Genomic DNA, 24,294 nt, shown 5'->3' with positions numbered 1-24,294 from the left:
TCTCTAGCGAGGTCACACAGTCTGGTGGCATTCAGGGTGGGGTGGGGTGGAGGGACCGGGGCGCAGGCGCAGAACGCGCCTTGTGTGTCCAACATGGCTGAGGTGGTGCTGCTGCTGCTTCTCGTGGGGCAGCAGGAGCGGAGGGGAGGATGCTGAGCTCCCCAGGAGCGCCCGCAGCGACAAGGCGAGTGGAGACCGGAGCAGGCCGTTCCCAGCCATGGCCAGGCTGGCTGATTATTTCATTGTGGTGGGCTATGACCATGAAAAGACAGGTAGGTTTGGCTGTGTTTGTAATGTGGTTGCTGTGTGCAGGGAGGGGGAGATGGCTTCCTTCCCCGCATGGGAGGGGGAGGGATGAGCTCATGGACGGAAGAGGTAGCTAAACGGCGGCTGGAGGTACAACTCGGAGAGAGCAGTGATTTCCTCTCACGAGATTTACTCAGTTGGCAGGAGAGCGCTCAGATGGCACTTTCCTCCTAGCCCCTGGAAGGGGAGGCGGTTGGGGGGAGCAGCTGGCAGTCAGGAATGGGGCTGGGGGCGGCGGCAGAGGTCAATTCGCCCAGGGGCTGGGGGGACGTGAGAAGATTGTTTCCTGTCCTGGAAGCCTGTGCTGACTACTCGGTTTGCCTGGGTGACGATGAGCAATTTGGCTTCGGAGTTCTTCCCTTTGTGGCTGTATATACTGCTTGGCAGAGAACATGAAAACACTAGTAGAGGCTTCCCCTTTCCCCATTAAGTTAATACACTCCTGTCACATCCGGAGAATAATTCGATTCCGCAAGGAGGAGGGGTGGGTCCTTCTCAAGTAGTGGATGGTATAAACGTAGGCATATTGTGTATATATACGTATATAAACACAAACATGAACTCACTTTCATTTGTTAAATGATTTTTATTCTTCTGTTCTCTTGAAAGACTGTTGTAATCATTTGCAAAAGGGGAAATATAGGCCATTTCAGAGTTTGAAGATCTACATAATGGGCACCGTACTTCATTGAGGATTATAAATAAGTGGTTTAAACTTTAAAGCAAATTTCAATCTAGTATCCTAATCTAAAACACTGCTGTGGCTATGGGTACTGAAAAATATAATATGAAGATATTCTTATCTTTCTGAATGTGCTTTTGTTGAGGTTCAAAATACTTGGACACAAATGTTGGAGCAAGGTAGTATTCTGTGTTAAGCCCTAGCATTGATGTTACCTTTGTAGGTGTAGCAAAATCCTGTAATATCATTGGCTCCCCCTGCCTTTTGTTAGCACTTTAAAGCAATTCAATATTTTGTTATAATGGTGCTGTGCACCATATTGGCCCATTATGCACGGAGTGGAAGATCCGCATTCGGGTTGGGATGGCGGTGGCTAAAATCACCAATTATGCACGCTGCAGGCGGCAACCGGGCGCAGAGTCAATGTATGCTGCCGAAAAAGCCACGTTAGCGAGATGCGGAAGAAAGTGGAGCTTCCCGGGACCCAGGCGCAACCAGAAGCAGCTCCGGAGTAGCCGTGTGCATAATCGTGTACTCTGGGTTTTGCCGCTGTTGCGTTCTGTCCCGTGCATAAGCGGTTTGCTTAGCTTCTTCCTCCTCCACATTCTCCATGCCGCCGTTTCAGCGGCCGTGCATAATAGGCCATTGTAATGATATTTGTCATATGCTCAAATTTGGCTCTTATATAAGCTTTTTAAAAAAGGGGCTAGACCCTACCCATAAGCTTACAGTTTTAAGAAAACGTGGAAGATAAAACACAAAAGAAATATATAAAATGCTATAATTTCATATTAGAAGGTAAACCAATTGTGTTCTTGCCTTGAAAACTCTACAGGGTCACCATGTTGACTTAATGACCCCGAAAAGTAATATCGTGGAATAGAGAATGAATAGAAATTCTACCAAATACAGAATAATGTGATTTTGGAAAATATTTTAATACTTTAATGGTGTGTACTATGATACCTAGATAGAAGTTGTTTTTGAAGAGATTTTGGCGGGGGGGGGGTGAGTCCTTATTGCCTTTAAACAGAATTTTAAAGAGCTGAATGCTCTTTATTAGTTATCATGGCTGTGCCTTACAAAATTTTTGTCTTGGTTGTCATCATATTAATAATGCATTGAATCTTTAGTTACATAATTGTGATTATTTACATAATTATGTAAATAAAACATTTCCTCCATTTAAAGTAGACATATAATCCTGTACGTAGAAGAAATCTTGCAATCTTGTGTATGCTTACTAAGGTTTCTTATGAATTCAGTGAATTTTAAATCAGACTTAACATCTTTAAGACTGAGTGGTTAGAACACAAAATTTGCATATTCGTTACTATGACTTGAGTCTTGAAAACACTTAAGCTCTTGTTCAAGTTCACATTCTTGAATAATATGAGGCTATTTGCCATGCATATAGTTAGAGCATCACAAAAATGCTGCTCTTGGCAGCCTTGGAATTAGTGTTTCCTTGGAGCATCTTAATTATTTCCTAATTATGTCTATAAATAACAGGGCTTGAATAAGCACTGAAAATACAAACTTTAAATACAAACTTTATATCTCTAGGAACGTTGATTTCTTCTTTAGAGGTGTCACTCTTATCAATTCTGAGAGCTTGATCATGTTGGCATCTACACTATGTGAAATTGACCAAATAAACATACTGACTGACTGATTATGTGAAATAGACTAGTAGGTGCTTGATTCATTTTACTAGGTAGTAAACCCAAACTGAGGCTAACATATCTTCAGATATTAATTTCATACTGAAAAAGAGAAATTCCACAACTGGTTTGTTTTTCTTTAGAAGCCAAGTAATTCAAACTATTTGAGAGAGTACTTTTCTTGAAAGAATAGATATTCACTGTTTAGTTTGAATTCCATAATCCCACATACAGTCCTATAATGCATAGAGAACTGACCTTTATTTCTTAACAAACATCACAATGCCTCAAACTATGGGATAGCAGTACTATTTTCTTCAGTTTCATGCTTGGAAATTAAATCTAAAACAACAGTATTGATGCAGATATTTTCAGATAGTTAGCTGTGTTTGTAGCAGGAAAATAAAACAAATCTAGTATCTTATGAAGAAGAAGAGTTCGTTCTTATAGGCTGCTTTTCTCTACTCAAAGGAGTCTAAAAGCGGCTTACAGTCTCCTTACCTTTCTGTCAAATGTTTGCATTTTTGACAAATAGCTTTACAAATAGCTAAGGAGAGAAGGGAAGTGAAAGGCAAGGGAGAAAGAGAAAGATACACCCAATTGAATGCAGAATTCCAGAGAAAAGCTAGAAGAGATAAGAATGCCTTGTTAAATGAACAGTGCAAACAAATAGAAGAAAACAATAGAATGGGGAGGACCAGAGATCTTTTCAAGAAAATTGGAGATATGAAGAGAACGTTTCATGCAAAGATGGGTATGATAAGGGACCAAAATGGTAGGGACCTCACAGAAACAGAAGAGATCAAACAAAGGTGGCAAAATTATACAGAAGAACTATACAAGAGCGAGCTTAACATCCCTGATGACCACAATGGGGTAGTTACTGACCTGGAGCCAGACATCCTGGAATGTGAAGTCAAATGGGCCTTAGGAAGTCTGAGCAACAATAAAGCTAGTGGTAGTGACAGCATTCCAGTTGAACTATTCAAAATCTTAAAGGACGATGCAGTAAAAGTGCTACACTCAATATGCCAGCAAATTTGGAAAACTCAACAATGGCCACAGGATTGGAAAAGGTCAGTTTACATTCCAATCCCAAAGAAGGGCAATGCCAAAGAATGTTCAAACTACCGCACCATCGCACTAATTTCTCATGCGAGCAAAGTTATGCTCAAAATCCTACAAGCTAGGATCCAGCAATATGTGGACCGAGAACTTCCAGAAGTACAGGCAGGATTTCGAAGAGGCAGAGGAACTAGAGATCAAATTGCCAACATACGCTGGATCATGGAGAAAGCTAGGGAGTACCAGAAGAACGTCTACTTCTGCTTCATTGACTATGCTAAAGCCTTTGATTGTGTGGAGCACAACAAATTGTGGCAAGTTCTTAAAGAGATGGGAATACCAGAGCATCTTATTTGTCTCTTGAGAAATTTATATGCAGGTCAAGAAGCAACAGTGAGAACTGAACATGGAATCACTGACTGGTTCAAAATTGAGAAAGGAGTTCGGCAAGGCTGTATACTGTCGCCTTGCCTATTTAACTTGTATGCAGAGCACATCATGAGAAATGCAGGATTAGAGGAGTCACAAATTGGGATCAAGATTGCAGGGAGAAATATCAACAACCTCAGATACGCAGATGATACCACTCTAATGGCAGAAAGTGAAGAGGAACTAAAGAGCCTGTTGATGCGGGTGAAGGAGGAGAGTGCAAAAGTTGGCTTGAAACTCAACATCAAGAAAACAAAGATCATGGCATCCGGCCCTCTCAATTCCTGGCAAATAGAAGGGGAAGAAATGGAGATAGTGGCAGATTTTATTTTCCTGGGCTCCAGGATCACTGCAGATGGGGACTGCAGCAAAGAAATTAAAAGACGCTTGCTCCTGGGGAGGAAAGCTATGGCAAATCTAGACAGCATCCTAAAAAGCAGAGACATCACCCAGCCAACAAAAGTGCATTTAGTCAAGGCTATGGTCTTCCCAGTTGCAATGTATGGCTGCGAAAGTTGGACCATAAGGAAGGCCGAGCGTCAAAGAATTGAGGCTTTTGAACTCTGGTGCTGGAGAAGACTCTTGCGAGTCCCTTGGACTGCAAGGCGAACAAACCAGTCAGTCCTAGAGGAGATCAGCCCTGACTGCTCTTTAGAAGGCCAGATCCTGAAGATGAAACTCAAATATTTTGGCCACCTCATGAGAAGGAAGGACTCCCTGGAGAAGAGCCTAATGCTGGGAGCGATCGAGGGCAAAAGAAGAAGGGGACGACAGAGAATGAGGTGGATGGATGGAGTCACTGAAGCAGTAGGTGCAAACTTAAATGGACTCCGGGGAATGGTAGAGGACAGGAAGGCCTGGAGGATCATTGTCCATGGGGTCGCGATGGGTCGGACACGACTTCGCACATAACAACAACAACATGCTTTGTTCTATTGTAAATACCAATCTCTTTGTTAGGATTGGTTGGAAAACTAAATAAGATAGCTATGCAAGCCAAGCTGTGTACCACATATCTTCAAAAAATCTTGGTAAAAGACAGAAGTATTCAGCTATCAGTGGAAAAGTTTTGAAGTTGTCCCAAGGCTAAAGCCGCTACAGAAAACAGAGTTTTTAATGCCTTAATGACACATAGCATCAGCAGACTGTAGCAGCATGCCAATGTTCCATTCCTTGGTGCTGCCTCTGGAAAAAGTAAGATTAATGGCGTTCTTGTTGAGAAGAAATCCTTGCACATTATGTAGAAGAATGGAAATGTTACATAGAACTACTAATGCCTGCTTATTATCATCATCACTAATAATAAGATTGAATATGTACTTCTGAACATTTATAATGCTACCTTTAAAAGTATTTCAGTGGCAATGGTAGCAAACAAAATATACTGTCCCCCAACAGAGAGTATTTCACGTAGCCATTTCATTTGTAGAAATAATGCCCCAAAGGACTCAGAGAAACATATTTAATGTGATCTGAGGACAGTGAGGTGGTATAAGGCAAAAATGAACTTTTATATTAGGGCTATTTTGATCCAAGATACTGGAGAAAAAACTGTGCTTTCTAATACTAAGCCAGTCTCTAATGAAACCTTGCAGTTTATATCTAAATAGCTGCAGTTGTGTTTAGTAACACTGACTTGTTGCTATTTTGGCCAAGACATTGTTATGAATATTGCATGTAAAGAGCTGGCTCTAGTCTTAAGCACATTTCAGTAGGAAATAATGAGAATTTATAATGGATGATATACAGAAGATAACTTGTCTCTTCATTCACTGATGTGAATTTAAAGCACTGAGACAAATCTCTAGTTCTGTACTAGTCTTACTAGTAGGGTGTCAGAACTTGATCATGCACTGAAATTATAAATTCAGAAAAGATGTATAGGTAATGCAAGTATTTAATTTCTTCTTGAAAGTACTACGCCAAGAAAAATTGCAAAAGAAAGAAGTCTCAAGCTGGCAATGGTTTGAGACTTGACTGAGACATCACCAACCTGAGACTTTTTATTTCTGCTTATATTACGGCTGACAGGTCTTCCATCAGCTGTTGAAGAAAAATTGCAGAAGCAGTGGTTAAATTGAAGCAAACATTTTCCAAATAATATATTTTTAACCTACTATTTCTCCCCTTGATGCTGTAGTAGTATTTCTTGATGACCTAGAAATATCCAAAAAAGAGACTGTCCCTTAAATTGTGAGCTAGCTGTCCTTACTAATTACAGTCTTGCTCAACCCACAATCCAATTCCCAACTGGTTTATTTAATGGGCCTTACTCCCATGAAAGCGTTCTGAGGATTGCACTGTTAATTGCTGAACAAATGCATTCATATTTTGGTCTTCCAATGACGGCAGAAGCATCTATTATAAAACAGTTTTGTATTATACATTTGAACTAGGTTGTACTTATATTCATCACCCCCCCCCCACAAAACCATCATCCTCTAAACCAGATTTACTTATTTACTTATTTACTTATTTATCATACTTCTATACCACCCTCCCCGGAGGCTCAGGGCGGTTTACATTATAACAGAGAACCATACATAAAACAGTCTGTAGAACATGTACATCGATAAACAACAATTGCAACCAAATACAACACAGTATAACAGTAAACAATCGTAATACAAACAGGTCCAGGGCTTGTTGATGGGATTCTGAGGGGGGTGGCTTATTGATTGAATTCTGAGGGGGGGTGGGGGGGAGCAGGGGCCCTTGGTCGCTGTAGATTACGTCTGGTCTCGGCCAAATGCCTGGTGGAGGAGCTCCTTTTTGCAGGCCCTGCGGAACGGTTTAAGCTCCGTCAGGGCCCTGATCTCCTCTGGGAGCTCATTCCACCAGGTAGGGGCCAGAACAGATTTTAAAATAGCTGTCTTAATTTTTTTTTTTTTTTTTTACAGATATACTTGTTAGAATCTTAATGGATCATTTTTGAGATATATATCTCTTCAGTCCTCAAGGTTCAGTTACATAAGGTGCATTAATGCAATATGAATGTTATAGTGTGCCTTTTTGTGTTACACATATTCGCTGCATCCCTGACAATCAGATGGGGGAGAACGTCCCAGAGCTAGCTGAGTCCCTCTTTTCATTATGGTCAAGGAGCGGTGTGTATTTTAAAATAGATATTGTTACTTTATCACATTTCATTTTCTTTTAGCTTGGCGAGGGATACATTGTGCTAGCCTTGTTACATTTTGGAAGCTAAGGAGGGCTTAGAAGGGAAACCACTGAGGAAGATTCTGTAGAGGAAGACAATGGCAAACCACTTTAGTTTTTCGCTTGCCAGTGTAATGTGACTGCAACTTGACAACACTTCCCACACATCTAGCGTGGTTGCTGTTTTCCTGGCTTCTCTTGCCTACTCCTCCTCCCATCTCATAACAGTTGCTAGGGGAAAGACAGAGGTTTCCAAAGGCAGCCAAGTTTCTCTGATTGCAGTATGTGTGTGTGAACAACAGCTGTTTGGAGCCATAGCAGCCAAGCTAAGGCCATAAGAGACAAAAGGTTTGTTATTGGTTGAAAATACTAGATGCCATCCTGACTTTTCGAAGTTCCATTGCAGCCCGGTGGCCAGAATTTTTGGAGTCCTAATTTGCATAGTAAATACTGGTCCCATGTTGTCTTGAAGGCAGTTAGCGGATATAGATTTCTTCTTACCATGCAAGAAGGCTATTTTGTTGTAACGTCTATGTGCTTGATCTGTATTACCTGTCTGGCAGTTGGGATTTAATTGATCTTATGGTGAAATGCCTTACAACTGGAGCAAATTTCTTTCCATATTTCTGGGAATATCTTTTTGCTATAAGTCTTGTCTTGCATGTCTGAATCTGTCCCTAACATTATATTTGATTCTATATGATGATTTACACCCTGTGTTTTTGTGTTCATGTGGTAACGGTGAATATTGGAGTCTTATTTTTGTAGAATTATTTATTGCTTTTGCACTTCTTAGCCAGAAATGTCTTCCCAGGATGAAGGTTAAGGTGTCCCTTCTATTTTAGCAATGCAAGAGTCAATGTAGTAGTGGATCTTTTAGTTGTTCTAGATAGTATTACTTTATCATATTTTGTATACTTGTCATAATTGAGTACAGCAGTGTTCAATGCCATTTCTTATTATTGATTTGTAACTTGTCCTTCGGTGAAAGTTGTTCATTATTCTATGGTTGTACAGAAATGCCCCCTAAGTCTTGTCAAAGTAAACTATATATATTTTTGGTGGCCATGTCAGGTTTGGAATTTAGGATTTGATATCTTTTGCATTGGTCACTGTAACCAACCAAAATTCCTTTCATGGTTCTGCTTTCCAACTTCATCCATTTTTCGCTTGAGATGTACATGTAGAGTTAAATCCATACACTCTAATGTGTCATGTGCTGGGTTTGAATGTGTCCCATAGTTCATCTAAAATGCTGTCAATAGTTTATGATGTAGATTTATGGTTTATACTATATTATGTAGATTAGTTGTCTTTTTTTCACTTTAGCATCTTTGTGGTAATATATGTGCCTTGTTACTTCTTGCATATTCACCCCTGTTGTCTCTATGATGTATTTGTGGCTTCCTTTGGAACTTAGTATTAGCCATTGCCATAAATTCACATTGCTTTTCAAGCATGTTGTTTTTCTGTGTCATGAGATATTTAAGAATAGTCATAAATAATTTATCAGTTGTTTGTTCCCATTGGTATACAAATATTACAGTTATTAATTTCCAGTGTTTGCATAGTCCTAGTCTGACTACCTAGTCAGGCATGTGCAGGGACAGTCAAAATAATTTGGGGGCCCTTGGCAAAAGTCAAGGATAGGGTTTCTACACCCCTTTCATTCCCACCAAACCCACTGAACTAGAATAATGGGAATGACTTAACCAAGGACATGGCGGCCCATGAGGGAGAGAGGCGGCCACCCACCTTGCTCTCTTTTCAGTCCTTTTATCCCACTATCTGTCACCCAAAGAAGAGTGGAGGAAGAGGTGATGGTTGGATCCACACCAGTGCTCCTGCCCTTCCTTTTGCTTGGAACACAAAGTTGCAGGCACTGGCCAGTGAAGAAATGCACAGTACAGCTCTCTTGCTCACTTCCCCAGAACTGGGCTGGCTGGGTGCAATGTCTTCTCCCTCATGTATGACATGCAAATCTGCAGGTCAGCCAGCAACAAGAGTGGGGTTCAGTGGCTGCACAGAGTGACTGTCTTGTTCAGTTGGCTGGATGCAGCTGGTTGATTAAGTCCAGGCTAGTGAGTGGATGCAGTGCCCTACTGTTGCTCCTTCTCTTGTACTTGACACTGATTGGCTATGAGAGGGGATGGCTGTGCAGCGTCGGCTGGTTCTCCCCCCCCCCCAGCCTTTCTGTCCCTCAACACTGAATTACAGCTGAGACAGAAGCAGAGGTATTAGCAACAGCCTGCACAGTGTCCCCCAAGGTGTTTAGGCAGCTGCATTTAATTAGTGTGTTACATTATGTGCTTTAGGTTTAATTTCTTGAGCATTTTCATGGGCTCTAGGTGTCTGTGTCCTGGATGTCTGTTTATTAGCTACAGGCTTGGGCAATGATTCCAATTATTCACACTTGTTTGGGAATCCCATTGTGGGATCTATACTGTTCAGGGTTTGGGGGGGGGGTAAGGGAGTCCACCCTTCATATCAATTTTCTCAAGCTGAGGTCTATTGGTTTGGCCCTGACCACCTTCTCAGATATTGTTGCCAAGCGAAACATCCTGATCCAATGGACTACACATGCACAAAGTTTTATCTGAATAAGCTGGGGAGGGGAAGGACTTCCTCTTAGGTTCTTTGCAGAGAGACCTTTCAGGTGTGGGAGCAAGCTCTAGAGCTCCAGGTGCACCTGAGGGCAATATATATAGTGGGTTAGCTCGATATGCTACCAGTCAGGCTAAGTGGATATATATATATAACAGTTTTCCACTGTTGAGGGTTCCCATTAATAGACTTTTTGTGACTCCCCAATCAGCCAAAGCACCACAGTTCTGTTCCCCAGCTGGTGTGGGCAGCAGCTTTCTGGGCGATGCTTTTCAGTTCTACTGGAACGGCCCCCTTTTGCATTCTCCACCCTTTACCATTAACTCCCAGGGTATTGCACAAGATGTGTCAAGAGGGCACCAGAACCATCTTGGTGGTGCCAGCTTGGCCCTGACAGACTTGGTTCCCCATTTTACTTGAATTGTTTGAGGGGGCGGGGTGGTGCTCATTTCTCTGCCATGGGTTCCTGAACTTCTGGAGTTCTGTTCCCCTCCATTTCTAGAGATCTTTCACTTGCACTTGGCAGTGTGGCGGGTCTGTGGTCAGAACAGCCTCTCTCTGAGAGCATTAGGGTTATCTTTCTAAACTCAAGGAAACCCCTCATCCAATATGCTTATGCCCTCAAGTGGATCAGATTCCAGACATGGGCTAGACATAGGGGTATTTGCCCTTTCACCTGTCTCCTACCTGATGTACTGGGACTACCTTCTAACCCTGGCCAAGTCTGGTCTTTCAGTGGTGTCCATTCAGATGCATCTTGCTGCCCTGGCAGCGTTCCATGCATATGTGCAAGGTTCATCCATATTTGCACCCAAGCTGTCCCACTGTTTCTTAATGGGCCTGAATAACGTGTATTCCCCAGTACTCAGGAAGATTTCTCCCTTGAGATCCAGGAGGACGTCTCAGTGGGTGTCTTCCTGCCACTCATACAGGGAGGCAGGACTAAAAACTCACTTGCTGTCCTGTGCCATGGAGACACCATGGTCTCTTCTGCTGGTTTTCTCAACCCTTATGCCACCTCTGTTTGAACCACTAGACTTGGTGCCCCTCAGCCTCCTTTCCATAAAGGTAGCCTTCCTGGTTGCAGTTACTTCGGCCAGGAGGGTGGATGACTTGGCAGCCCTCAGAGGATATGCCCTTACATACGGTTTTCCCCAGGGAAGGTAGTTCTATGCCTTGTGAGAGACTTCCTTCCATAATGTGTTCCACCTGGCTTAGGGGGTGATTCTCCCAGTCTTTTTCCTGGATGTTGCTTTGGAAACGGAACAGCAGCTCCATTCCTTGAGTGTTAAAAGGGTCCTGTTATATTTTTTAGATAGATAGGACATGACACTTTAGGCAAACAAAGTCTATATTTGTCTGTTACTGGGGACCCAAGATGGGCAGAGCAGCTTCCACACATTCAATCTCCAGGTGGGTTGTTTCTGCAATCAAGGCCGCTTACAGGCAGCACAAATTTTGTGTCCTCTCGAAGTCCGGGGCCACTCGGTTTGGGCAATGGGTTCCTCCATAGAGTTCTAGCATTGAGTTCCATTGCCGGCGACCTGGTTGAGAGAAGAGGGATTTGTTAAGCACTATGCAAAGGACCTTCAGGACAGGAGTGATACACTCTTTGGAAGAGCTGTTCTTCAGGCTCTGTTTAACTAACGGTTAACCCCGCCACCAGTGGTAAGAGCTCATGAAGGTCCCAATGTGGGGCTATAGCACAAGATGGATAATTATTTTAATATAATTAATATTATCCAGATTAAAATGAAAATACTGATTTTGATTTTCCTATGACACGGGACTAGCATTATTAGAGGGGTTAATCTCAGGCTAGTTATTACAGGGCAAACTTAAAAATGTAATCTACACTAATTGCAGAAATTTATAATGGGGAAATATGTTACAAAATTTCAGGAATGGAAACAAATGAGATAAAATATTTAATGGCTTGTGACAAATTAAAATTTAATGACGTACATCTGGCTATGAAAGATTTGTTCCGTGCAACAGTTTATATTATTGTCCTATGTTGACAGAGCACCTTGTGCCCACATTGCATTTGTTCCTAATTCTTTTGGCTCTCCTAGTTCTCTTGCACTCTACTGCTCTATCAGAAACAAAGGACCATACAGTTGAATCACTGGATTGCACATGAAACTACTTTGTCCATAATTATCTTTAAAATGAACTTTGGTCTTAAACCAACCAATAAAACTAATTGACTGATACAGTAGCAGTCTCTGATTCTATTTAAACTAGCAAAGGCAAATTACTGGAAACTCTTTTATTGAGAAGTAAGAGGTATTTGGGTTTATTTCTATGCATATGGAAATACTGGCATGTCTTTCTATGCATATATATCAAAGGATTTTAAAGGTTTTTTTGGGGGGGCAAAATATGCCAAGGTGGGCATAGGAATAAGTAGGCACAGAAACAAGTTGGTTTACCTAGCCACTGTGCCATTAAAGGACAGTTTAGTGTGCATTCCTATAGCTGTATGAGAAGGAACATCAGCGGGTAACATGGATCAGTCAGTCCAAAAGTGAATTGAAATCTCTGGTTTATAGTCACATAGGGGGAGTCTGTGCCATGATTCAGTGCCCAGGTGATGCTAACATAGGAAGTCATTGTGGGTTGCCTGGAATAGACGTCTTTGGAATAATACAGGAGTATATATATTACAGCCACTTCTGTGTTGTCATAGTAATTTCAGAAATTTCAGAAAACATAGATAGCTGATAGAATAATTATTTCAAGTCAAGTCATACAATTTAATCAGTGTTTAGACAACCTTGTATTTGGATAGCTGGGGTTGCTATGTTAAAATTTTGGAGTTATTTATCCTCTGAGAGAAAAAGATCTTATATAACAGTGCAATCGTAAGCAGAGTTAAAGGTAAAGGTATCCCCTGTGCAAGCACCAGGTCATGTCTGACCCTTGGGGTGACGCCCTCTAGCGTTTTCATGGCAGACTCAATACGGGGTGGTTTGCCAGTGCCTTCCCCAGTCATTACCGTTTACCCCCCAGAAAGCTGGGTACTCATTTTACTGACCTCGGAAGGATGGAAGGCTGAGTCAACCCTGAGCGAACTCCCAGCCTCATGGGCAAAGCTTTCAGACTGCATGACTGCTGCCTTACCACTCTGTGCCACAAGAGGCTCTTAAGCAGAGTTACACTCTTTTAAGTCCATTAACTCTGCTTAATATTACACTGCAAGTACCGATGTGGTTAGGGAGTTAATTTATCCAAGTCTTCCATATTAGATGTTCTAACACAGGTATTTGCTGCCTGCATGTCAGATGTGGCCATAAACCGTTTGATTTCTCAGTGATCTGAGTTCCTGGAAAAGCAGTCCTGCATGTCTAAATATAGGAGGCAAATTTAGAACCTGCTTCAGCCTAGATGTCAGGGTCTTTAAATGTGCAATCTCAATTTAACCTTCTTGTTGAAAAGTGCAATCAAATCAAGTTTTGAGATTCTACATCTTTATCATTTGTTTGTTTATTTGTATTTATATACCACTCTCCCCTGCGGTTCAGGGTGCTTTACAGAAAACAGTGGATTACAAGAAACATTAGATAAATAATAGTATTTAAAAGTTTGATAACTGAATCAATAATTATAACATCATAGATCATAACATGTAATATGGTATAACATATTCAGTGGTAATTTTGAGTCCAACCCCATAGAGTGGGTTTATCTGGATAAGAGGGGGTTCTGGGGGCCCAGTAGGTATTGTCACTGGCCTCAACAAATGCCTGGTGGGAGAGCTCTATTTTGCAGGCCGCGGAACTGTGATAGCTGAGACAGGGCCCGGATCAATTCTGGGTGCTCTTTCCACCAGGAGGGGGCCAGGACAGAGAACAATCTCTCCTTGTGCATGCTTTATTATGAACATAATACACAATTCAGAAGTTGTATTTATATAATATATGTAAATAAGCCATAAAAAACTACAATGTTTGCTCTGAATGTAATATTTAGTTAGCTTTGTCCCCTTTTTGTATCTCCTGTGTTCCCTGAAAAGTTTTAAATCAGAATTTTGGCTCTGGTGCAAAATACACAAAAATGAATTTATTTCTTCAAAATGGCTTTGTTGCAGGTAAGGGAAGAACCCTTGATGATAGGGAATTGGCTTCTTCACCTCTGTCATTTCCCCATTTTCCTTTATCATCCAAGGGTCCAACTACTTCTCTGGCTGGTTTCCTGCTTCAAATAAATGTTTATTGTATTGATGCTTTTAGCAACCTGCTCATCAAAATCTCTTTTTGCATGCCTAATTATTGACTTTCTTTTGCCAGAACCTGTGGTCTTTTCTATTCAATTAATTGAAGCAGACCTTCCATTTTTAAAAAGAAGCCTCTTTACTTTTTATAGCATCCTTTATTTGCATTGTTAACCGTGCAGACATTCTTTTATACTTGGCAGTGACTTTCCTTACCTTTGCAGGAGCCATGTTGGTTTGTATTCACTAGGGGTCCTTCTATGTATGACTATTCTATCTTTAATAATGTTTGTATCAATTTACCTGGAACAGGCATTAAGCTAACTGGCCTGTAATTTCTCAGATCCCCCTGTATTCTTTTTTTTTTAATTGCAGTTAAATTGTCCACTCTCCAGTCATACAGTCCAGAGGCCGATCTTAAGAACATGTTGCATATCTTAGAAAGAAGATCAGCAGTTTCCCATTTGAGTTGTTTCAGAACTCTAGGATGGTTATAATTTGCTCATGATGATTTGTTAGTTTGCAATTTGCAATGCTGTGAACAGAAGGGAACCAAGGGGACAAAATTTGGGGAACTCAAGTCAGCTGGAAGTTCTTTTGCTTAAGTTCTGTTTATTGTATAGAGTGCCAAAGCCCTGTTAAGCAGCAAGTGTAGCCATATCCTCTTATAATATCTTTGTTTTGGGGGCTGTGGGAGAAAATTTGAGTTGCTTACAAACTAGCAGTTACTATGTCTGAACAGGATCGGTTTATACCAAGCTCATAGCTAGCGTCTGCATAAGACTACTTAGAAGGGAAGCCTGGCTGGGATTCGTAGGTATTTTCCTCCCTGTTTCTTACCCATACTTTCAACCTGGTACATTAGCTTTTTCACAGAAAATGGCTTCACAAACTGCAGATAGTCAGTCCAAAACCTCTTCATACTTGGTTATAAGAGTTACTAAACTGAAAAAAGCTGTAAGGACCTTTTAGCCCAATACTTCCCTGCTAACAGATATGGTTTATATGGTTGAAAAGATTTTGGGGAAAAAACAAATATTACCTTAGTGAATTCAACTTTGATCTGTCAGAGGCAAGCAAACTGCATTTTTGTGGTTAAACTTACTGAGGTGGAAACTGTGCACATTAAATGCTGCTTTCTCCTATCCTCCCATGCCTTACTTTGCATATTGTTACTTAATTCTTAATCTCCTTTGGTATGTATTCCAGAACATTTGGCGGTTTTGAGGAAAAACTAGATAGTGTGATATTTATTGAATAAAAAATATACTGCTCCCATTTCCCCCTGAAAATGTTCTACATTCAATGGTAGTGAACCCTGCAAGCCACTATGAACAGTTGTTCTGTGAACAAAACAGTGCTTTATGTAGTTGATTAAAAGTCATACATTAATTGACTAAGTTCCTAACTAAAGGGATAGTTGCTCAGCTGATTAGGTTCATATCTGTACACAGTACTGTGTGAACTTTGATGAATTGTTAAATACCTGTTGCTTGTTTCTTAATTAGGTATATTCTGGCAGCCGATAAAGCTCCATTTGTTGTTTGCAAATGTTATAGATTATAAGCAAAACAAAACAGGCATCCAGTGGCATTTGAGAGACTAACAAAATTTGTTCCAGCATAAGCCTTTGTGAGTTAGAGCTCACTTCATCAGATGCATGAAATGTATATCCATAAGGCCAATGTAAGCAAAGCTGTAGTAAGCATCAGTGAATTAACAATAGTTTTAAAGTTGGTACACTAGCCATCTTTTATTTTATCATGGTAAGATATGGTCAGTTGCTTATTAAAGTAAAGAATGTTCTTGCATAAAGAAAATATTTAGTTTAGTCATTTTTTATTTGCCTTGTCCATTAAAATTTTTTACAGTTCAGCATATCAAAAACTATAATTTAAATATAAGTAATATAAAAGGGGAAAAATAGAAGAAAGGGGAAGGCAACGAGGGACAGAAGAGAGTGGGAGAGAACTGGAAAGCAGAAAAAGAGTTGCTGCATTGTGCAGGGGGTAGGACTAGATGACCATGGTGGACACTTCCAACTTGATGATTCTATGAATGAATCTTTAAAGGAAAGAAAAAAATAAACAGCAAAATCAGAAAAAATAAATGGAAGGGAAGCATCACAAAGCCTTTGTGAGCAATAGTAGGGCCCTGTGCTCTCCAGGAATTAGAGTTGGTCTCTTCCCATGCTCTCCTATCTGACCTCATAAATGTTACAAGTGTCAATAGATTATTTTTGTTCTTTCCCATCACTATTGTACTTACATGGCTAATGACTTCTGCTGCCGGCCTTGCTGAAGGGGATAACCGGGCTCAACCTGGCAGTAATAGGTCTAGGGTTTCTTGCTAGCTTCATTTGTAGTATAACCTACAAGCATGTTTTGTGAATACAAATGCATTTTCACCATGTTGTTCCATGTAGCTCCACAGAAAGAGGACCACGAGATTGGTACCACCATTTTCCATTTGGAAAGACTTCATGCACATGTGTTGGTTCCTCTGACACTGTACAGAGACACCATCTCATTCAGAGTGGAATCTGTGCTGAACAGGCAGATTGAAGACCAGATGACCCCTCTCAGTCTTTTTGTCTCCAGTAAGATAATGTGGGATGAAACCCAGATCTCCCTGTTATCCAACAACTATGGCACACTAGCTCTCCATATGTGTATTAATTGTAAGAGCTACTAGTTGCTCACTCAGGGTAGCGAGGGTTGCAATACAAGAAGGCAGACAAGTCTTCCTGGGAGTGGGGTCCAAAATTTCAAATGCCACAATAGAAAAAGCCCTCTCTTGGGCTGCTACCCAAGATGATTGGAGTGAATGGGTATGTTCATGTAAGTAAAGACCAAAGCTGGTGAAAGGCACCCCTAACCACCACTGCCACCTGTTTCTATCACAGGTGATCCCAGTCCATCAACACTCCAAAACTACAGCCTGTTTCTTTAGGGCAGGGGCTTGTGGCTCTCTTGGGGAATTGTAATCCATGGACATCTGGAGAGCCACAGTTTGGCCACCCCACAGTTTAGGGAAAGTGCAACCGCATCCAGAACAGAGGAATCACATTTCCAGCGTCAAACTTTCCTGCCACCAGCACCTCCATTTTGTTGGGATCAAGTTGCAGTTTGTTAGTCCACATTGATTCCAAAACTGTTTCCAGTCACCTGTTCCCACTTACCACAACCTCTCTAGGATTTGTTGGAAATGCAAGATAGATCTGAGTGTTATCTGCATATTGGTGGCAGGTCAAATCTTCAGCTGATTTCTCCTAGCAGCTTTATGTAGATCTTGAAAAGCATGGGGACAAGATAGAACTGTGGAATAGCAGTTCCCCCAGCGCCACACTCTGAAACTGACCTTTGAAGTAGGACCAAAATCACCAAATAGCATCCTCCAGTCCAAACTCTGACAGATGATCCATAAGGATATAATGATCAATGGTATCAAAAACCACCAAGAGGTCTGGAAGAATCCACCAGGGTAACTTAAGGTCATTTCAGTCCCATAACCAGGCCTGATTTCATGTTTACTTAAAATTGTCCCACAGGTTTAAATGAGATTTATTTCCAGATAAGTAAGCCTTAAAATATCTGTATTTCTATTTGCAAGTTCAGGGGGTTGTAATTTGTGACAGCAGATGCCTTAATTTGTGAACGAGTGGTTTAAACTGGTTGCTAGAATTAGTTGCTTGTTGACTCAGTAGCACTCACTGATAATGAGGCAGTGAGATTACTGATTACTAATATGTCTTCTACCAATAGCAGCAGCAGTCATTGCGTGAGCGTGTCATCTAACACCTACATAATAACTTGAAATGCTTTGCTCTCTAGATTAAGGTGACCAGGTTTTAACATTGGTAAAGCGGGACACCATTGCCCTGGGGGGGGGGGTCTTGATTAAACATTTCGTCTATATGGAGCAACAAAATTTTTCATAGAACACATAGAACGCAAAAATAGTATTGTAATATATATATTTTTACTTGCAATGTAAGTATAATTTGCCAGGTGCCCCCAGATGTCCCTCCAAAAGTGGGACAAGCTGGTCACCTTACTCTAGATCTGTATAATCACTCCAGACAAAATATTTTTCCTACAAAGACATGTGAATAATATATTTATGTGAATGTTAGTTTTTCTCTCTTTATTGTGAGAACATTGTCTGTTTATATAGAAAAGCACGAGAAAGGTAATGTGTTAGCATATCCAAGGTGTATAGGTACATTTGTGCAGCTGTACTGTTGAGAAATCACCATGTTTGATCAAAATATTATTGCAACTTTTTATCTTGATGTTGCAGGAAGCACATAGGGTTGGAAATGCCAGGTGGTCAGTAGGCTATATGTTTTGATAAATGGAATGCTGATAATATTTTGCCATCTCTTTGTTTTTGGGAAGATCAGAAACCTTTGTTCTTTATCTCAGTTATTTTTATTTCTATGTTATCCTTTTATTATGAGAATAATAATTTTCTAAAATAGTGCAACTTCTAATTTGATAGTATTGTTAATTGTTTTCAGGGTTTTATACTTTTAACTGTCTTAAAATTGATAGCAGTCTAGTACTGATATTTGAATTTGGGAATTTAGTTGGGGAGCGTATGTTGTGAGAAGAGTGATGTGAAAGAGAAATAAACCAAATCTGTGTGACATTGCTTGAATGTGAATTATTGTAAGCCTTCCTGGTTATATTTTACATACTTTACGTAATGTTTTTTGTAAAAATTACACAGCCAAATGAAAGTTACACAGCCAAATGAAAAGATTGGCTGCTATTAAAAAGTATATCTTTTTTAGTGGCATAAGTGCTGTATAGATTTTTCTAGACAAAGCCTGTAAAAGGTTTATGAAATGCATTTATGTGCATGTAAAAGTAGACTTATTTTCAGACTATCAGGGATATTATCCAGGCTGAATTCTCCTGTTCAGCGCATGATTGTGACTGATGCCACAGTCTTCTAATCCCCTGCTCACAAAGTTGTGGCTTAAAAGAATAGCAGAAACAAGAGATAACTGAAGGCCGATTTGTATGAATTCTGAGGTGTTGGTTGGATCTTCCACAGAAGAGTTCATAAAAGGACTTGGTGAAGGGGATCGTTCTTGAGTTCACAAGATGGGATGGGGAGGGCTGTAGCACAGAGGAGAAAATGTCTTTTTTCTTCCTTTTGCTTGGAGCTTGCATCTGTGGAAGGAAGAGACAGACTGATTCCTCTTCATTTCATTTGCAAAATTCTGCTGATTTTTCAGAGATTAGGACAAATGGCAGGCTCCAAGGGAAAAGGAAAGATTTTCCATGCCACTCTTCTGTTGAATTCTGTGCATGGTGATGGAATAAGATTAAGGTTGCTTCCTTTTCAAATGTTGAATGTAACTTTTGATAGGCCTATACATCACAGTCTCAACTTGCAGATCCAGCACACAGCTATTCCCTTAATTATGTGCAAACTTGGTTAGAGCTAGACACAATTCTCATTTAAATAGAATTAACATTGCAGCTAGTATAATGCATAGATTTTAACATTTGAAAGGCAGGATGGATGTCTTTTTGCAATCTGGAAAGCAGATACACACAGTAATCTTCAATCTATATATACCTTGAGTGAAGTAAAATATTCAAAAACATCTCCCCAATTTCTCTATTTTTTTAAAAAGGTTAAATTGATGGTTTTAATCATTCCAGGCCTGTGAGGGTCTTTAATGTTTATTGAAGTACAACCACATAACAGAAAGTTACATGATATCAGAGTTATATGATAGAAGAGTAGGGCTGCCAGGTCTCTGCCAGGTGTGGGGATCCTCTGCCCCTAGGTACTCTCCCCCACTTACTATCAGTTGCCCAGTGAGGGGACTTAATGGCAATGAGGGGGAAGCTTAGGATGTCATCACAGTGGCATTACCACTGGAAGTGACATCATACGTCACTGGCAACATGTGACATTCTGGTGTTTGGACAAAAACTCCATAGTAAAAACTGCTTTACCATAGAGTTTTGTTGCCAGAGCATCCTGTATTGCAGGTGATGTGATAACTTCACTTCCAGTGTGCACCAGAAATGATGTTGCTGTGCCACCAGTCTAGACCTCACCTTGCTGCTGGTAAGCCCCACCCCCTAGCCAGAAGAGAGCTGGCAACCCTACAGGAGAACTAGAATTATTATATTGCTGGTGTGGGTGGTGGAAGGGCTCTGCATTAAAAACATATGTGGAGAGTTAAAAGATGAACATGTGGGTTTCTTCCCCCATGAGTGATCTCACCTCAATCTCCTGCTGTTTCACTCAGTGAATTTGGAAGGTACAATATAGATAAATACAGATTACCTTTAATGGAATAAAAGGTAAGCTACCCTTGCTGTTTATGCATTCTCAATATCATCAGGTCCTTTTAAAAATCAGCCCCCCAAATGGTGACTATATAGCAGTGGTTCTCAACCTTGGGGTCAGTACCCCATTCGGGGTCGCCTGGCCCCTTCTCCAGTGGAGGCAGGTGGTACTGGCGTTGGGCAGCCGAGGCAGCCGGCAGAGTCGGCGAAGCCATGGCGATGGCTGCCTCCATGCTGTCTCAATCATTGTGGACATGCGCTCGCACGTGCACACCACCCGCACATGTTGCTGCTGCCACTGAAGTTGGGGTTGAGGCGAAGAAAACGTTGAGAACCATGGCTATATAGGGACTTATAGCTGAACAGTTAAGGACTCCAACCCTTGCTGAGGCTCCTGTCCTGTGTTAAATAGTACTCATGTAAACAGAAATCATTCTTGGGCATAATTTATTAACATATTAAAATATATTAGATATTTATATGATGTTGCTTAAACCCCCATAGTTATAGTGAAACTTAGCGATTTAACATACTTCCAGTACTTAGACTTGTTTTGAAATTTCTTCCCATGAATATTTTTCATTTTATTGTGTGCACCATGCTCTCTGTTAAGTAATTTGCCTATTTATTTTTACTAGAGTCCTAGCTGTCTCATCATCTCTTAAACACCCTTTTAAGGAGGTATGTTTTCTTGCCTTTCTAAATATTGTGACTGTCTCTTAGAGTGCATCTGTGAAATCTGTTATTGGTAGTTAAACACTTAACAAGCACTCCAGAGTTGGAAAGGCTAGTATTTTGCACTACAAGTTGTCTGTTTTGATTGCTCAAGAGGAATTTAATCAGTGTGATGGAGCAGCTGAGACCAAGGTCTTTGTCATGAGTGTTTTTCCAGCTTTGATCTAGGATGCTTAGTGCTTTTAAATCTAGCCTTCATAAGATATGGGTAAGAATGTGGTCTGTGTGTGATACTTGGACTTGGCATGTGAATAGATGAGCAGAGCTCCTCATCACTGTCAGAATGTCTGCTATGTTGTATACAAATATCAAATTTAGGGTTGCCAACTTTGTGTTGGGAAATTCCTGGAGATTTGGGGGTAAAGTCTTAGATGGATGACGTTTGATGAAAGGAGGGAACCCAGGAGGGATATAATGCCATAGAATCCATCTTTCAAATTTGCTGTTTCCTCCGGGGGACATCTGCAGGCCCCACCTTGAGGTTGGGAATCCTAATTGTATCATACTTGTTAGTGATACTGGGAAAATGGTACCAAAACTGTTAACTAGGGAGTTGTCAGGCTGTAATTTGAGGAAACATCATTTTGTTTAGGAGGTACATATTTATTTATTATTATTATATTCATATACTGCTCTCCCATGAGGCTCATGGAGGTTTAGATAAACCAGGGAACAATATAGATAACTCAGCAGTTATAAACAACAACAATACAGTGATAACAAATAGAACAATATAATAGAACAGTAGAACAATAGTGAGAACATTTATTTATTTGTTTGTTTGTTTGTTTGATTGATTTTTATACCTCCCATTCTTTACAGCTCTGGCCAGTTTACATGGAACATTATGTAATTTTACATGGAATTCTGTTACAGCATACGTTTGGCCCTATGGGTTGGACAAATTGTCAGTGGTTTTCATGGGAGGGAGGCTTGGGGTCCAATGGAAGGTGATTGGTTCAAGTCGACCTCAACCTCAACCAAATGCCTGGCAGAGGAGCTCCCTTTTGCAGGCCCTGTGGACTTGTTCAAGTTCCGTCAGGGCCTTTATCTCCTCTAGGAGCTCGTTCCACCAAATGGGGGCCAAAATGGAGAAAGCTCTGGCCCTGCTTGAAGTCAGGCGAGCTTCCCTGGGGCCAGGGATCACTAGGCAGTTGGAGGAAGTGGAGTGTGAGGCTCTTCGGGGACTGTGGGCAGAAAGGCGGTCCCTCAGATACACTTGGCCCAGACCGCGTATTGCCTTAAAGGTGATGGCCAGAACCTTAAGTCTGATCAGGAATTCGACTGAAAGCCAGCACAGGTGTTGGAGGATGGGCTGAATGTGGAACCTTCCTGGTGTTGCTGTGAGGACCCTGATTGCTGCATTCTGGACCAGCTGTAGTGTCCATATCAAGGTTAAGGGCAGGCCTGCATAGATCGAGTTGCAGAAGTCCAGTCTAGAGGTGACGATTAGATTAAACACAATTTCTACAAGAAGTTATTCTACATCTTTGAATATAAATCAAGATTCTGCAGTTGCATGATATATAGAGGGACCAAGAATTGTAGAATCATAGAGTTGGAAGGAACATCCAGGGTCATCTAGTCCAACCCCCTGCAGAATGCAGGAAATTCACAGCTAATCAACTCATTCATCCCAAGGGAGGCCTTCCCCAGTTTCAAGATGAGTCAAGGAGGAGGTTACCTTCATTTTTTATTCTCTTGACTGGACCAGACAGCTCCAGCAATAAGGAGCTTGTTCTAGCCTCCTTCCTCCACAGCCCTGAGGAAGACTCCTGTCTTAAAGGCTGGCTTCTCCCCCTCTCTGCATATTCAGACCACAAGTACAAACTCCATGGGTTTCAAGGCAAGCAACCTTCCCCATCAACTGATACAATTCAGCTATGCAATACAAGAAGAGAGTAAACATGCTAAGAAAAAAGGCTACAGAACACATTATGTTACCAGATTCCAGGATATCACATGATAAGACCCCCCTCCCGCAATCAGAATCCAATCAGGATAATCAACATGGGTATGGAAGAAGTTCCTTCCTTATTTATGGTGATCAGTCTGAGCCAGAGCAAATCCTCTTTAAATAGTTTTCCAAGTAAATTATGTTAGAATAAATCCTCCCATCACACACACACAAATTCCTGCATCATGTTTGAAGTTGTGCCTGTACTACATGGCCTTACACTCCTACTTCATTTTCTGAAGACAAACAACGTTCCAGTACCTGGTGCAACATTTTAAAGCATCTATTTTTGTAAAGAACTATGACTCTTTTTTGTGTATATATTCTAGTACAGTGGTCCCCAACCTGCGGGCCGCGGCCGGGTGCCGGGCCGTGAAGGTCTTGGCGCCGGGCCATGGCTCCTTCTTCCCTCCCCCCGAAGCGAGAAGCTCACCAGGCCGCGAGCAAATCGGCCACCAAAGCGGCCGATTAGCTCGCAGCCCGGCAAGCTTCTCGCTTCGGGAGGGGAGGGAAGAGAAGCTTGCCGAGCCGCAAGCTAATTGGCCGCTTTAGCGGCCGATTTGCTCGCGGCCCGGAGGGGCCGGGAGGGGGAGCCGCGGCCGCCGGCATGGCGGCGGCGCAAATGCGCCTGCGCGGACTGCAGTGCACGCGCGTTTGTGCCCCTGCCGGGCGCAAACGCACGTGCGCGGCAGTCCGTGCACGCGCGTTTGCGCTGGGGCTGCCGCGCGTGTGCGGGCCCGCAGGCCGCTCTCTCCCCGGACTCCGGAGCAGCAGTCCGCAGCGAGCGTAAGCTTGAAAACCGCTGTTCTAGTACATTTTTATCCTGTCTTGTTTCCAAGGAAGTTAGGGTGGTGTATATCATTCTTCTTTCCTCGATTTCATCTTCACTGTATGGTATTGACTAGCCCAAGAGCACCCAGCAAGTTTCTGTGGCAAAATGGAGATTTGAACTTCAATTGTCTACATCCTCCTCTTACCCTGTAGCCAATATACTACATTGGATCTCACAAATAATGTCTGATGAAGCAGTTCCTACAGCTTCCCAATGTCTCTTAAAATTATAAATAACAGTTTTTGAAATTACTAAATCAGTGGTTGCTTCTGAACATGCCTAGAGAAATCATAAATGTTAATTCTTGAGTCTTTGATTTAGAGAA

The 24,294-nt window shown here is 41.5% G+C and overlaps 1 protein-coding gene across 8 annotated transcripts in view; it reads left to right on the top strand.

Annotated features, from left to right (window-relative positions):
- The first annotated feature begins 61 nt into the window (after nt 1-61).
- Nucleotides 62-24,294, top strand: part of SBF2 (SET binding factor 2) — a 290,016-nt gene continuing 265,783 nt past the window's right edge. For all 8 annotated transcript variants that reach the window (XR_013228318.1, XM_077321787.1, XM_077321786.1 and 5 more), the window contains exon 1: nt 62-272. Coding sequence is in view for 7 of the 8 variants with exons in the window: in XM_077321787.1 (XP_077177902.1) it covers nt 218-272 (55 nt within the window). In the remaining variant the exon portion in view is untranslated. The remainder of the gene's footprint in view (nt 273-24,294) is intronic.

The sequence above is a fragment of the Paroedura picta genome, chromosome 2 (assembly GCF_049243985.1).
Source record: "Paroedura picta isolate Pp20150507F chromosome 2, Ppicta_v3.0, whole genome shotgun sequence".
Classification (NCBI taxonomy): domain Eukaryota; kingdom Metazoa; phylum Chordata; class Lepidosauria; order Squamata; family Gekkonidae; genus Paroedura; species Paroedura picta.
Note: the sequence above shows the minus strand (reverse complement) of the source record. Positions and strands in the feature narration are given on the sequence as shown.